This window comes from Arachis duranensis, chromosome 10 (assembly GCF_000817695.3).
Source record: "Arachis duranensis cultivar V14167 chromosome 10, aradu.V14167.gnm2.J7QH, whole genome shotgun sequence".
NCBI lineage: Eukaryota > Viridiplantae > Streptophyta > Magnoliopsida > Fabales > Fabaceae > Arachis > Arachis duranensis.
In genome coordinates this window covers 6,619,506-6,636,079 of record NC_029781.3, presented here as the reverse complement: position 1 = coordinate 6,636,079, position 16,574 = coordinate 6,619,506, and the positions used below count along the sequence as shown (strand labels likewise).

The following is a 16,574-nucleotide window of genomic DNA, read 5'->3' as shown; positions in this document are numbered from 1 at the left end:
TTTATGTTTATTTTAGTATTTTTAAATTTTAAATTATTTTACCAAATATAATTATTGTTGTTTCAACTTATTCAAAGTAATTTCAATTTGATTTATCAAATATAAATGTTACAAATTTTAAAAATAATTTTTTAAAAACTAATTTTTATAAAATATTTTAAAAAGTTAAAACTTTATCATACCAAACTTAAAAGAATATATTTATGTTGATTTTAAATTAAACCTTTGTGTATTTATGTATTTATTTGACTTCTTTAAAGTTATCATGCAGATAAACTGAAGGAACAAAAAATGAGGAACTAGTTACGGCTTTGAATTCCACACATAATAAAACTTATTCATAAAACAAATGATTAATTCATCCTTTTGTTTCAATATATACAAATATCAAACTTAAGACTTTTTTTTTTTTTACAAAGACTTAACAAAAACATGTAGTTAATTTAAGGTTCAGCTTTTTTTCTTCAAAAGTAGTTCATCAAAATTGATTTTTGAAAAATATTCTTCTAAAAATTATAGCACTTATCTTTAATAGATCAAACTAAAAATAATTTTTAATAAATAATAATAATTGTTTGGTAAAATAAATTTATAATTTTAAAGGACCATAACAAACATATATGAAATTATATTAAAGTTTTTAATTTTGATAGATACAACTAATTTAAAAAGATATATTTTCAGATGTTTTAAAAAATACTTTTAACTTTTAAAAAGATTTTTTTATTATTAAGTGCAAAACAAAATGCTAATACTTTATTAAATAGCGCGAACAACTCTTTAACAAATTTTATCGAACCAAATTTAAGTATTTAAATCATCTTTATATAAATATAAATATATATTGATAACTACAATATAATATAATCTAACAAATCTCTTGTTAGAGTAAGGATTTAAAGATATCAATCAAAATACTATAATCTTCTTTAGATTTAGGTAACATAAGAAGATAAATGTTCAAATTATTAATTATTATTATAATAAATATATAAAATTTATTTTTAAATGTATTTATTATATATTTATTAAAAAATTAAAAAATATTTATTAACAATAACTTTAATATATATACTCTTATATAGAACACATTAATTAAACCCGTCACTTTTTTTTTAAATTAAAAATAAGATTTGAACTCGTAACTTTTAAATGAATATAGAGAGTATATTATTTAAATTATGGACTTTACTAAGTAGACAACAACTTTTGTGAACTATATGTGAACAATGAGCTCTAAAATTGGCTCAATAAAATAAAAACATACCGCACCCCTAAATTACCCACTTAAATCTTAATATTAGACTCACTATCTGCACACTTAGTAAATTGAATATCCGATATATCTATTATTCACATTATTTAATATTTTTATTTTCTACCCATGTTTTTTCTTAAATTATAACTGGTTAACATTAAACTCGTCACCTTTGCCTACAAATATATAAATTTTTATATATTTTTTATACAAAGTTTTTAGAGGTGAATAATTTTGACACTTTATATGAAATTAATAATTAAAAATCGTTAAATAATTTAACTGATTTGATTAAATTTTTATGTAAAAATTCTCGACTAGCAATTTCATATGAAATTGAATTCTGAATTTCAACATTTTGACAAATATTTGTGTGTCCGTAAAAGAGGTGAATTGAATAGAGAGAAAGGTCATTGAATAGAAGAGAGAGGAGTCAACGACAATGGACGGACAAGAGTGGACCACGTGAGAGTGAGACGACAGCATAATGCAGAGTGCAGAATTCAGCATGCATCATGCATCATGCATCGGGCACTGCACCTTGAATTCAATGCACTCATCTGCTCTGTCTCTTTTCTCCATTTGGGGGGTCCACGTACCTTGTCTCTCTACGTGGCATTCTCTGGTTGGTTTCAACTGTCAGGGTCAACTCGTCTTGGCAATTATATGTTAATGATGATACATCATCATGCATGCATGTGGGTCACCAAAAACTTTTCACTTCTCTTCTCTTCTGACACCCTCACACCCAATCTTACCCTCATCATTCCCCTACTTTCATTTCCCATTTCTATTTCAATTTCTTAGTATTCGATTGCCTTTTCGTTACTTTCTCTTTTGCATTGTTGCAATGTAGTGCTAGTATTACAGTATTTATTAAAAATGATTTTCAAATATGATTGTGCTTTTTCAAGTATATAGAAAGGTGTATGGATTTTCATCTTATAATGGAGCGGGATAACAATAGATTAAACGTGGCGGATCTAACTATGTATTATAATAAGAACACAACAGCATTTTTAAGATTGTGAATATATATCTCTAGATATGGTCATGTGAAAACACATGAAAGGACATATTCTCTGGTTTTGTTTGAGAGGTAAAATGCAAATTGTACAGGGAACCTTGGCAACCACCTCAATTCTATGATAATTACATAGCATGAAACCTTACAGTGTGGTCATGCTCCATGTAGAGATTCAACTGATTCAGTAGGGTTGCAGCTTTTCTTGTTAGTGGTATTTTGTTGGGAAGAAAATTGTGGTGAAATTTTTTATAAATAAATTTGACATATAAAATTAGAGTTTATTCATAAAACTTCTCACCGTATTTTTATTTAGTCATACCCTTTGTCTTTGTGATCTAACAAAATTCTCGGGGAGAAAACAGGAACACTATGTTGTTCCCTCCGCTTATGAATGTAAAGGCTGCCATCAGAAACAAAATTTTATCAAGCCCAATGGGCCTATTAGCCCAATCAATGACATATGTTGCCCCCTTTCATCTATAGTGAGCATCATTTCCCAACAGAAAAAAGAAAAAAGAGACCATCAAAGACACAAAATATATGACAAACTAGGTGGGGATCTGACCCAAAAAAAAAAAAAGAAAAGAAAAAAACTAGGTGGGGGCAATGGAGGAATCTAATTCAATGTTTTAATCAGATACAAAGGTGTCATGAGGAGCAGAGGAGGCTACAAAGTTTCATCAAAATTACAAAAGCCGAATACGAGTTCAGGCCAAATAATAGACTCAAAGGTAAATTGCCAAAGTCATTTGGATCCTAGAGCAAATGACAACTTGGGTCGGGATTTGTTTTTACCCAACAACTTTATTTGGTTCAAACGTTCCTGCTCCTCTTCTTGTTTCTTCCTTCTCATGGCCTCTTCTTTCTGCCTCTGCAACTCTTCGAGCTCTCTGTATCGTTCCTCCTCCCTCCTCTGCTGCTCTAGAGCCTCTCTTCTCTGAGCTTCTTCGGTCTTCCTCTTGTTCTCCTCAAGTATCCTCTCGAGTTCTTCTTTTTCTTTCCGAGCTTGTTCCTGCACCGAAACATACATAATCTAACAAGTTTTCCACATGACTTCAAAGTGCAATGCAGACATAGAACTTTAGGCATCACAAGAATTAATGTTACACCAAGGCCCTAAAATGGTACCTATATAATATGCTAATGATGTAAAATGAACTAAGTCTTGAGTACATCCTATTAATTATTTTCCCAAAGCAGGGAAAGCACAACAGAGGTGGAGTGATTAGAAACACATATGATATACCTCCTTCCGTTTAGCTTCAATAACAGCAGCTTCTTTTTCTTTTTCAAGTTGGGCTGTGACTTCAACATTTAGTCTCTTTCGTCCCTCTTCCAACCGCCTTTGAATCTCGACCTGAACCTCCTCGGAGTTCAAGCTTTCTTCAACTCTCTTACGAATGGCTTCTTCAACTCTCTTTGCAGTCTCTTCTTCTATTAATTTCAATTCCGCTTCCTGTTGACGCCTGTGAAAACATACAAAATGTTAAGCATGAAAATGGCCACTCAAACAGAAGAGAATGCCACACAAAAGTGAACTCATGTTTTCCATCATACAGAACTAAGGACTACAGCTGGACACTAGGCTTTTCTTCATTTTTTTTCTTTCTACCCTTTCCTAAATTACTTAATGAAAACCACAATCAATCGCAAACTAACCTCCATGACGACAAATGCACAAAAAAACGGTTATGCTTTTAAGGCATACCTCTATTGGATCCTGATCCAAACAAATCAGTTTCAAAACTGGTGAACAGTAGATAAATGAGGCAGCCATTAGCCAATTTGATCATCAAACATAACAAGTTGAATTATAGCAGTACCTTCCTTCAGACAAGCCCGTGGAGACGAAATTCAAGTAACCTGCTGAAATTTTAAACTAATCATGGAAATATTTGGAACTTTTACACTAAACATCTTTCACAAGTTAGTTGTTTAACATAGGTCTTCTCTTTTGACAGTTGTGCCAAAAGCATCAGAAAAATTTATAAAAATCATATGTTCATCCTACTGAAAATAATATTCACTCTGTTGAGCCAGAGAGAAACTCATTAAATGACAACTATGCCAAAAGGAAAAGCTTCACTTAAAGGAACACCATAACCAAACTACCTGAACATGGGTAACTAATCTGCAAGTCCAATTCCTAGAACCTTAGATGTGGCTTACAGGATTAGATCAATTATACAACCCTAAAATATAACCACAGCCCACTGATAAAAGATCAATAATAGACCTTATCACATTAAAGGAGGGATGCAATCTAATTTTTCTGCGAGTCAAAAAAATTTAGAAAAAAAGGGAGAAAGGATAAGAAATCCTATTAGAACAACCAAATGACCATACAGAGGAAAATAAATTAGAAAGCTTTAGAGTAGGAGAGGATCAAAATTAGTGAGAGAAATCCCCTGCAAAAAGCACGTGTTAATTCTCAAAACAGAGAGAAACACTGCCTCATGAGAAATCTGATGAAAAAAGAGATTCAATATCCTATTATTTTATGTAATTTTGTCTTCTTTTACAGACTCGAATCATAAACTAGTCAACAAATCACTATGGTCACATAGGAAGTGCATCGTGAGAGAGGATAAAGAGCAAAACTTAGTATTCCATAGCTCAACCTAGGAAAAGATTTTGTGTTCTAAAATGCAAATATCCTAAGTCAAATCTATTAAGAAAATTTAGATGCAAGGACAATTAGACCACAAAAGTGGAGGATGTCAACAGCAGAATTCTGAAATAGTTCTACCGGGGAAATTTGAGATGACCAGATCTCTTTCACCAAAGAATTAGAAACAGTTACAAAGGTTTACAGTGGTAACATTCGTGTTCAATTTTTCTATTTTTCCAGGAAGTAGTTGTCTTACCCGGAATATGCACATTTGTTTTTCAGACAGAATATTTTAAGGTCTCGATTTTCTAGTAGTGAATTACAAGCAACACATAAGAACTGAAATTATCACCATGAACCATAAGGAGCTATCCATTAGTAAATCACTAAATCATAAGTTCCATCCTATGCCATAGCTCCAGTATAAGTGAAGAAGGAATAGAGTTAGAACTCATGACAAATGAATCATCTACCTTTTCTTCTCTTCTTCTTTCCTTTGTTTGTCAACAACATTTTTCTGCTCTATTGACCCAAGACTTGAACTGGAAGACTTGTGAACAGGAGATAGCGAAGAACTCCGGCTTCTATGTCTTCTATATCGTTTCGTGGCTGAAGATCGACTTCTATGGCGCCTCGGAGTTGGGGAACGGCTTCTGTGGCCTCTTGGTGAAATAGAGCGACTTTTTCGCCTGTATGATGACACAGAAGATCATAAGCAATGAACTAGTGCAAATTAACAGATATATTAAGTGAACATAACACCTACCCACTGTCTACCACACTAAAGCCAAGAACATATACAGTTACCTCATCAATTGCTATTAACCATTGTGTGCTCCATCTTTTTACCACATGAAGAAGCAAATGTCACAATTGAGCAAGGGCAATAAAAAATCATCAGCACCCACCACCTGCTCACATCTCTCACTTCCCAAGTTACGAACTGATCTTCTAATTTGGTTATAGATGGCATATATCCTATCTTTTTCACTATATTATTATGGTGTATATAAATGTTATTGAAGACTAACAACTCCACATAACAATAGAAAAGCCCTCAAAAAGAAAGAAACCCAATAAAAATTTCTGAAAATAAGCATCATCAACACCAAACAGTTATGACAAAAATGCCTAATCCTTATAAATTAGAACTATGAGTCATTCAACATAATAGAATGTCCTCATTAAGTGGCCAAGCTGCTGAATAGAAGGGAGAATCCAAACAAAGAATAAGAAATCTAGCTCCCCACTGCTGTCACAAGGCAATGGTTGTGACTTGTGCCAAATAAAAAGCAAAAATGTTTTTCAAAATATGAAAAAGAAAATAAAAATAATATGTAAAACACAAAAGCAAAAAGGAAACCTTTTATGATAATGAAAACAAGTGCAGCCTAAATTTCATAACTTTTTTCACAAATTAATATAATAAAAGGTAAACAGTCCTACTAAAACACATCGTTTTACCCATATCACCTCATAATTAACCCCAAACCACTTAAAAAAACCTTGCAATATTCTCAAGTTTATAGTGTCAATTGAAATTTGGGAGATATATATTACATCTGTTTAATATCCTTGTTTTGTCCATTCAGCATCCAACCTGAAAACAAATCTAATATACCAAATACAGAAATTTGCATTCATTGAACATTTGAGATAACATCAATAGTAAACAAATATGAATTGAAATCATTCCTACTTCTACAAATTTACAATATAAGGGGAAAAAAGATACAAAATTTCCATGAATATAAGTGTTTAAGATTCATATTTTGCAACAAATACATCGTAAATCATAAAGTCCTCCGTAATTCTAACTCAATATGAAGGATACAGTATTCTATCATAAAGAAAACGAATCAATTAATCATACAAAAGGCGTCACCTGCTATGAGAGTAGGATGAATAAGGAGATCGACTTCTGTCTTTTCTGCTCCTCCTGCTATGCCTGTGTCCAATAGGAGACGGCGAATGCCTACGCCGATGGGGAGGCGATCTTGATCGCGATACGTCTCGAGGCATCTCTTTACGCCTAATCCCCAATAAGATTAAGACAATTTTTGACTTAAGACCCAGGAGTCAGGACAACTCAAAAAGAAAATCGCTTCCCTGTGAAAACAAATATCAATAAATTAAAAATCTAACAGTTGAGAATAGACAACAGAAATACTCAAAAAGCAAAACAAACTTATTATGCACACAGAATAATCATCAGAATCAAAGATATCAAAGTTGAAAACAACAGGATCGAAGCCATGACTTATGAGGCTCAAGAGCTTAGGGAAAATTGTGAAGTCTCAGCTAAACTTTACTGGTAGAATCATAAAACTAAAAGAACATGACTAGGCAGCTAAATAACATGGTAATATAGGATTTTTATTGGCCACGAGAGTATAAATTAAACCCTAGGTATTTAGGAACAAAACAACACTAGAGCAACCGATTATTATAGTAGATAACATATTTACATAATTGCGGTCAACAATAGATAGGTTGAAATTCAAATCAATGGATTTAATGGCAAAAGAATATCACACACGGTACCTCGGAAATGACAGAGAGAGAGTGGGAGGTCGGAGATGAGTGGAGCTTCCGACGAGATGAGCGGAACAGACACCCGGCCGGATGTAACGGAAGGCGGTCGGCCGGCTTGCCAGGTGAGGCTGACGGAGGTAGGGACAGAGAAGAACACGACGAAATTAGAATTTTCTTTTTTTTTTGGTAATTTCAGAATAGCTATTCCAATGTGTTTTTATCGTTATTCTCTTTTTCGGTTTTTTCCTTCCTTAATTTGAGTTATTCTTTCTATATCTTTTTTTTCCCCTTAATTTATTGTTTGGATTCGTATAGTAATGTTTACTAAATGGGCCTAAATATTTACCTTGATAAAAAATAGGTTTTAAGTCCAATAAAAGAAATCCCATAAATAAAAAACTGACATCCAACAAATTCTAAAACTGAAATCAGTTTTTTTTTGGGCTTCGTTGGGCTGAAGCCCAGAACAAGGAAACCAGAGAATCAGAGAACCAGGGATGGGTCTTTTTCTAATTCTTCCTCTTTCTGGAAACGAGTCGCCGGAGACCACCTTCCTTCCAATTTTGGATCGCCGCCGCTACTTCCATGGATGTAGTGGGTGATGTCTTCTTCTCCCCAGAAACCTCCCTGATTTCCTTCCTTAAACTTCAAACCGGAGCTCCCCAAGTTCTTTGCTTTATGACTTCGGATGTGGTGCATCAAAAAAAGGTAATGTCCACTTTATTTAGTTTCTAGAATTCGTTTGATAATTCAGTTTGTTCCTATTGACTCATTTGAGAGGGGGACTTGATCATTTTTAAAAGTTAGGAATTAAATTGATTTATCAAGTTAATTTGAGTGGCTAGTTCACTCGTCTATTTCAGCGAGGGTTGGAGTTTGAATCCCGGCATGTATATGTAGCAACTTGTTGGCCAACCCCAGACATTCAAATGGAGCTGTGACAAACTTTTTATTGGTGTCACACGAGGTGAGACAATGAAATAACAGATGATCTTAGTCCAGATATATATAGATAAGTTTAATTTTAATATACTTGGATAGTAATATGTAATTGGATATATAGGTATAAGTGTACAACATCTTTATATTGGTGGCATGCCAAAATTAAATTATGTTATATATATTATTCAAAAATATTTTCTAGAAGAATGTTAGAGGCCATCAGAATTGATTGTTTTTGGCCATCAATTAGCTATCAATTTTTAAAAATATGGAATAAAGTATGTTGGTGGATTACTAGACTAAAAGAACCAGACTAAAGGAATTGAGTTGGTGGCTAAATGAAGACAAAAAACAATAAATTTTGATGATATCCTAACATTTCTCTATTTTGTACTTGGAAATATTTTTTATAATATGCTATCTTATATAAAGCTAGTTGTCTAGATGTTAAAATCCAACTAAGAACTGCACACAAGGTGTTAAATAAACAATATCCCGACAAATCGATTATGATATCTTCCATCAATTTGAACATTATGAAATGTAATCGGAGTTCAACCGATACATTTGCTCAAAATGATTTTTCTGACCAAAGCTAACTACTCTACTTCATATGCACTGAAAAATCTTGCATGATTTGCATTTGTTTTTACAAAGAAGATATTATTAGAAGGAAAGACTCTTCTAACTTACACACAAATCAGACTTTATCCATGAACAAGATGTTACAACATACAATGATTTTAAGACAGAACATACTAGGAAAATACAATAGGCAAAAGCACAACTTGCTTGTTATTTCTTAATAAAACATTAATGCAAACCATGAAGCGATATGGCTAAAATGTAAGCTCACTCGAGGGTAGAAATATATGTCTTGGTATTGAGCTTTGTGTCTCCACATCAACTCATTCCACCATCCTTGTTCACCCCTAATGGATCTTAGGTTTGTTTCCTTGTCCTTGCAAAAGGGTAAAAATTTCAACAAAGGGCACCTGTATACATTTACTTGCTCTAGAGAGGACCATCTCAATATCGTATTTGTGCATATAAATTGGAATCTTGGCAAGTTAGCTAGCAGCAGCACCTCCAGTTTTGGAAGAACTTCCTCACCGATCTCTGTGACTATAAGTTCTTCTAATTCCATGCAGCTGTGAATTTCCAGTTTCTGAAGTTCTGAGAGGTATTGAATAGCCCGATTGCGAAAAATGGTTCTTAAACGTGGGCAATTCTTCAATGTCAAAACCTTTAATTTGGAAAGGGATCCAGGATTCAGAGGACCTTGAAACACACAATTCAGTAAAAGCAATTTGTTTAACAGCAATTGCTCTAGATTTGGCAGGGTGCTTTCATCTCTAGCACCATTCTCATTACCTGCTATAAGGGTACGAATTCCATTGCATTCCTCGAGTGAAAGAGCGCGGATTTGCTCCAAGTTTTCTTTTCCAACTTCTGATATTTCTTCAATGTCATTGAAGTGTACCAATTCAACTGCATGGGTTTGAGGAAGTATCTCACTTACTGAAAAAGTATTCTTATGCTTGCTATTGTCATACCTTATGTATTTGCAGATCCTATACTCAAAAGGCTCCAGAATTTGAGGCCGTTTTGAGTTTGGACATCCGACAAAGAATTGGAACGAAGTAAATTGCCTTCCGGATCTCCTTCTTAGAAATCTGTCAAGAATTTCGGAAGAGGGAAAGCTGCACTGGAGGTTGGTTAGATGTTCCAAAGAAGCCAACATCACCATCACATTTTCTGCATTACTGCACCAATCCTCATAGGAAACTACTTTAATGACCAATTCTTCTAATTTTGTAAGCCTTGAAATTGCACGAGGATCAAGATCACTGGTTTGATCTCCATTTTGTTCACCATTTCTGATGTATGGGACACGCAAGCATCTTAAACTGATCAAGGACCCAATAAGAGATGGAATGAAACTTATCTGAGTACCCTGAATGTCGAGGAACTCAAGAAGTACAAGTGTTCCAATAGCAGGAGGTAACTGCCTTAGATGCTTACAGTGATTAAGATAGAGCCCTTTAAGACCTGTCAACTTTGACACCGATGATGGTAACCACCTAATTCCAGTGCCATACAAGTCCAACACGAGAAGACTTCTCATATGTTTCTTGAAAAACAGTTGTGGGATCGTAGACAAGTCTGGATTCTTCTGCAGCAATAGCATCAAAAGCATGCTACAATCTTGGTTTGTTGGCAAATTTTTCAGATTAGTGTCTATCATTGATACCCATCTAGCCTTCTCCCATGATAATGATTCTTGGGCATCATCAAGTTTCTCTCTAGTTTGGACATAAGAACTACATTCAGGGTGCTTAGATGATATATGCAAAGCAAGTTGTTGCATACAATCATTCATAGAAACATATATCATCTGTTTTCCTCTATCCAGAAGAGAGACATCAGTAAGATGTTCCAATATCGCCTGACCACGATCGCGTGCCTTTTGGTATTTCCTTGTGTTGTTAACATCACCAAGGAAGTTTTGAGCAGCCCAACACTCCACCAAATAGTCAGTATAAACCTTACAATTGGCAGGGTACAATGAAGCATACAGAAAGCATTTCTTTTTGTTTTCATCTTTCAATTCATCATAACAGAACGTCAAGAATGAGTACAACTCACTTACGCCTTCATTCTCATAATCTGGCCATCGTTCTTCAAGATCTTCCAGTCCTACCCTCCAGCTGGAAGCACTCTTTTTCAATCTGAATGAGCGTGCTATCTTTTGTATCAGAAGGGGAAGACAAGAGCACTTGTCACATACACGCCGAGCTATCTCTGGAATGTCCGGGAGACCAATCACAGGACCTACAGTGTTACAGAACATCTTCCATGCCTCATCCCGGGATAACAGGCCTACCTCAATCATCCTTTCTGCTCCATTCAAGGTACAAACTTGGCGATGTTGAGCAGTTATTATCACCTTACTGTGATTGTCATTACATGGTATTCCCAGCTGACTCAAGTTGATTTCATCCGCTGCCCCATCCAAAATCAGCAAATACTTCTTAGTTTGCAGCTCCTCATGTATTATTCTCGCAACTTCCTCTGGATCATTGATGACTTCAGTATCCACCTTCAATCGCTTTGCTATTTTACATTGAAGCTCGTGATCTGTGTGATCAGCTGAGAGTCATATGACTATATCAAAGATCTCTGCAACAACATCATGGTTATTTAGGTTCTGCATCAGTGCTGTCTTCCCCACGCCCTTCATTCCAGCTACTCCAATGGTTTGTATTTTGCTGCTTTTAAGCAGATCTACAATATTTTCGAATGCACTTTGGAGAGTCTTATACCCCATGATTTCAGGAGCATAAAAAACTTTTAAGATTCGATCCGGTGGTTTATCAACTGTACAATCCACAGAATTTCCCTTCTCTACGAGTTGTTGAACGTCTTTAAGTCTTTTCTCAATCTCTGGGGATAGAGTTGGATGCTTCCAAGACCAAGTTGAAGTTTCATATTTGGCAATCAAATGACGAGTTTCAGCAGCTACCTCAAACACCTTTGCAGACCATAAGCGATAAGCACTTGAGGTATCTTTGTGTCTGTTTCCCTGAACTTCCTTCTCTTTATCTTCTTTCAATGCAAGTAGTCCTTGCAGTTCTTGCTTCAGAAGTTCAAAGTTCTCTCCCGAATTTCTTACAGATACCAACCTGCTTGCTAGGGCTTCTCCTCCAACCTGCTTTGCTACCTCTGTTGCCAAATCTCCGAGATTGGAAGCAATGTTTCCGAAACCAGCCATGATGATTAAATGCCTAGATCAAATGGCACAAAAACATATGTTAAGCACACAACACTAGAACTTGAATTATCGTGGGATTGTGAAAGAAGTGAAACAGAACACAAAACTTGAATTATCATAGAGTATTCTTAATTCAATTACATACATATTAGATATATGCCTCTGTCTAACAGCACAAACTTCTGGCATAATTGATCAAAAGAAGAAATTTCGGCATATGAATTATTGTGCACTCACAGTGTGATTCAATCAAAGTAGTTATAGTGAGCAGTTAAGGTTAAAATTTTTCATATATATACCTGACAAATACGTTTAGCAAGAAAAATGATAAGCAGCTATTCAATTCTTAGCGGAATACAGCTTGTTTAGAATGAATGAAACGAAAACACTTAACATGGATGAGTTAAACTTCTGATTGCATGTGAAGAACTTACGGTTACTGAAACAAACAAGCGCAGAATGAGTTTGCCACGTTGAAGTAGTCTAGTGAAGCTTAGCCGAGATCTAGAATCCAGGTGCAGGTTCAGGTCCACTGCTACTTACAAAACGGAAACCAGAAGAAGAAAATGGCGGAAGCAATCACACGATTACGGAAGAATATACCCTGTAGTAATAAAATTTTCCAAAAGAAGTGGTTAAATGTTAACTCAAGTCAAGTCAACTTACCAGGTAGCTTCCGAGAAATGTCATTGAGTGCTTCAAAGGTTCGTATTTTTCCACGGCTTCTCCTTATTATATATCATTAGTCGTTCTCATTGTTTTTTGAGTAGCTGGAGTAAGAAATCGTGGACATTTCTTTCTTCACTATTTCACATTGACTTGACTGATGCGAGGACTCTAAAATCCCTAACAAGTCTTCTTCTTGGCACTTGGTGAGTCTCTGGAGGGGAGATCGTAATCCTGATTCCTAACTTCGATGGCTTAGCTCGGATCAGAAGAACAGCTCTTCAATTCTATTTGGTACACTTGCGTCTCACATATACTAGTATTCTTCATTTCTTTGTTACTGCTAGTTACTTATGTTGCAGCATTTAATTAATCCTTACAAGAAGAAATAAATCTTCTTATGCCGAATTCTTTTTCAAATGAACTGAGATGTAATTTAGCGGAAGCCTTTGTACATCACAGTCATGCAAGTTAACAACCGGGTTATAATCTTTCATAATATTTTAAAATATTTGTTCTATTTAGATAGTATTAACTATCTAGTCAGATTAATTTCTACTATATAATAACAAAAAAGAGTCTATGATAATATTTCTTGTTGCTTGGCACTCCTTACAGGGCACTAGCAGATACTAAGTTCCAACATGAGCAAAGCAGGTGATACTGCCAAAGCAGAATCTGAAGGGGCCTCGGCTTCTCAAACTAGTACTTTGACGAGCTTGAAATCAACAATTTCCTCGCAGATACTAAGTTCCAACATGAGCAAAGCAGGTGCTACTCCCAAAACAGAATCTGAAGGGGCCTCGGCTTCTCAGATTAGAACTTTGACGAGCTTGCAATCAACAATTTCCTCACTTGAATTGATAAATAGTTTGAGGAGGAAGAGGGATTTGATGAGCCTCTTGTGTAGTTACCCGCTGGACATGAGAGTGATCTTTGATGATTTCATATCAAAGCCATATTGTGAGAGCAAGCTGCCGCTTAAACTAGAAGGACTTCTTCCAAAGGAGATAATAAGGGATGCTGAAAATGGTGATAGGTCCGGCTCCAACTTCATCTTCGGTGATGCCAACTTGGACTTCATTCCAGAAGCTATTCTCGATATGGCTGCTGATCTTGCTGTCCACCAACTCATGGAAACATTGATTTCCATTTGTAAAAGCAAAAATCCAAAGCATGCAAAATGCATCAGGTTATCAACAAGAAGTGATGTTGAAAAGAGAACAGTCATGGAAAAAGTAACTGCAGCCTTGAATGACAAGCATCATTCACTTGACATTCTTAATTCATTTCATGGACATCTGACTATTGATGCCACCGGATATCCAACTTCAGAAGCAGAGAAGGAACTTAAGCAACATATCTGTCAACTACTTCAGCTTTCAACTATTAAATACGATGACATCTTGTGCACCCTACAGATTGAAGACGAGATGTCAAGAAGCAGGTATCTAGTAATTCTTGTAGATAGGGATGGTGAGGAAATTGTTGATCCACAAAAAGTGGGACTTTATGGTACTCTACTGACAGGAGTTTTGGTACTCATTACCACTGACTCACCATCATCTCAACAGGCTAAAGAAGGAGGATTGAAGGATGGGTTAGTGAACTTGGAAATACGGACAAAAGAACATTTGCTGCCATGGGTGGTCTTCTGTGACACTGCGGGGAAGGAGTTTGTATATTCATCAGATGCCATCCTGACAACTGCAGTGCGCATAGTTGAGGAGTGTCGTAGCCACCTTCATGCAATTCTCCTCGTGGCAAAGTGGTTGAAGAATCATCAAGATGTCAGAATGTGGGAACTTGCTCTCCACAAATTACAATTTACTAATCCTTCACACGATGTCATCAATTTTCATGGTTTGAACAGCATCATGATAAACACATTCCTAAACTTAATATGGGATGGCATGAATAAGACACAACAGAATTGCCTCCTGAGCTGTTCAGGCATTCCCAAAATTAGAGATGGCATAGTTGATCATGAATTGATGAATCACTGGATGTCTTCTCTTTTTGTGGATGCGGGAGAAACAGAAAAGAACCTAAGACAGCTAGTGGAAAATTCCATCTTTCTTCAATTCGACGGTGTTGGAGGCAGGTATATTTGGTTACCAGAAGAAACCTATCAAATGTTAGAATGGATATACACCTTATACCCATTGTTCATAGAGAAATCGAACCTAGGATTGACTGAACCACCCAACACTGACAAATGGCATAATGCTGTACGAATTGAATTAGCAGGCAATAAAATCTCTGAGCTACCAGAGTCCCCAGATTGTCTGCAACTCAAAGTTTTGATGCTGCATCGCAATGCTGATTTGACAAAAATACCATCTTCATTTTTTTATCACATGCCTCTGCTTTGCATCCTGAACTTATCCTACACTAGTGTAAGAGAACTGCCATGTTCCTTGTTCTTTCTGGAGCAGCTTAGAGAACTATATCTGAAAGGTTGTGAATGCTTCATGAAATTGCCACCTGAAATCGGAAATTTGGAGAAGCTTGAGAAGCTTGATCTTGATGAGACTCAGATCACACATCTGCCAAAAGAGGTCCAGAAGTTGACCAATATTCAAAGCTTGACCCTCTGCTTTTATGAATATCATGTTAAGAAGAACATGCCATATTCCTGCTCAATGATTATTCCTTCTGGCGTGCTATCTAAACTCAACAGGTTGGAACATTTGTGTATTGGTGTAAACCCTGATGATGCGCGGTGGAATAAAAATATGCAAGTCATTCTACCAGAAATATTGGGATTAGAGTGTTTGCAAACTCTCAGCATTTATATCCCACAACTGGAACTTTTGAAGCTCATACCAGCCCGCATTTTTGAACTTGATTTCAGGTTCATTGTTGGTTGTCATATGCAGCGGATTATATCAAGCATACCACCTGCCACTGATGTGGAATTTAAACAAAGTGACTGCAGCTTAAAATTTGTAAAACGTGAGGGTGTCACAGATGAAATCAAAATGCTTCTTAGACACAGCAAAGCTCTTTTCTTGGATCGGCATTTCACCTTAAAGAGTCTAACTGAATTTGAAATGAAAAATTTAGAGCAACTACGTGTGTGCATATTGGCAGAATGCAAAGAAATGCAAACAATTGGTGGAGGAGGTGACTTAGATGATAATATTGATATGCTTCCGCATCTGCTATTCTTAAGTATATTCCAGATGAAGAATCTAAGAAGCATCTGGGAAGGCTCAACTCCTCCTCACTGCTTATTTGGTATGTTGCAGTCTTTGTCATTGCAAAGTTGTCCCAAGTTAACGACTCTCTTCTCTTTGGATTTTCTGGGAAATCTTTCTTTGTTGAAGGAGCTCATGGTGAAAGACTGTCCCAAATTAAGTACACTAATAAGCTATAAGCCTTTTTCTTATACATGTAACCCCAGTGCCGATACTTTCCTCCCTAAATTGAGCAAGTTATGGCTTCTCCATCTTCCTGAATTGACCAGCATTTCGAGTGGGTTGGGCATTGGACCTGGTTTAAAAGAAGTAGGATTTTATGGTTGCCCAAAGATGCGTAATCTTTCAAGGAAGGAATTGGTAAGCAGAGCACTAACTGTAATCAAGGGACAAACAAACTGGTGGAAGGCGCTAGAAGGTCGACCGTCTACATTTGATCAGGTTTTTTCCCCAATCCATGAAGAGGCGGACTTGATGACTCAATTAGGTAATTATGATGATGACATTATTTTGAAGAGGTCTTACTACTGGAGAAGTGGAGATGCCTTTATTATTTA

General features: G+C 35.7%; 3 protein-coding genes across 8 annotated transcripts in view; 1 reads left to right on the top strand and 2 right to left on the bottom strand.

The window, feature by feature from the left end:
• Positions 1-2,694: 2,694 nt before the first annotated feature.
• Positions 2,695-7,676, bottom strand: LOC107468802 (uncharacterized protein At1g10890). Of its 2 annotated transcripts, XM_016088161.3 has the most exons (5): positions 7,441-7,676; positions 6,782-7,005; positions 5,370-5,585; positions 3,532-3,751; positions 2,695-3,297 (listed from the first exon to the last, which is right to left on the bottom strand). In XM_016088161.3, exons 2-5 carry the CDS (start codon positions 6,916-6,918, stop codon positions 3,031-3,033), a joined length of 840 nt encoding a protein of 279 aa, XP_015943647.1. In that variant the 5' UTR covers positions 6,919-7,005; positions 7,441-7,676; the 3' UTR covers positions 2,695-3,030. The 2 variants fall into 2 exon arrangements, with proteins under 2 accessions (XP_015943647.1, XP_020989218.1); XM_021133559.2 differs by lacking the exons at positions 6,782-7,005; positions 7,441-7,676 and adding an exon at positions 5,704-6,769.
• A 2,641-nt stretch (positions 7,677-10,317) lies between these two features.
• On the bottom strand, positions 10,318-12,148 carry LOC107468774 (disease resistance protein SUMM2-like). Its single transcript, XM_052255533.1, has 3 exons — positions 11,683-12,148; positions 10,386-11,526; positions 10,318-10,330 (listed from the first exon to the last, which is right to left on the bottom strand). Exons 1-3 carry the CDS (start codon positions 12,146-12,148, stop codon positions 10,318-10,320), a joined length of 1,620 nt encoding a protein of 539 aa, XP_052111493.1.
• The window catches only part of LOC107468800 (disease resistance protein RPS2), a 36,443-nt gene continuing 31,329 nt past the window's right edge, over positions 11,461-16,574 (top strand). The window contains exons 1-2 of one of the 5 annotated variants that reach the window (XM_052255069.1): positions 11,461-13,108; positions 13,433-16,504. In XM_052255069.1, the coding sequence (XP_052111029.1) occupies positions 13,459-16,504 (3,046 nt within the window). In that variant the 5' untranslated portion in view covers positions 11,461-13,108; positions 13,433-13,458. Of the gene's footprint in view, positions 16,505-16,574 lie in introns of all 5 variants that reach the window. The other 4 variants (XM_052255071.1, XM_052255072.1, XM_052255070.1 and 1 more) reach the window with 4 other exon arrangements.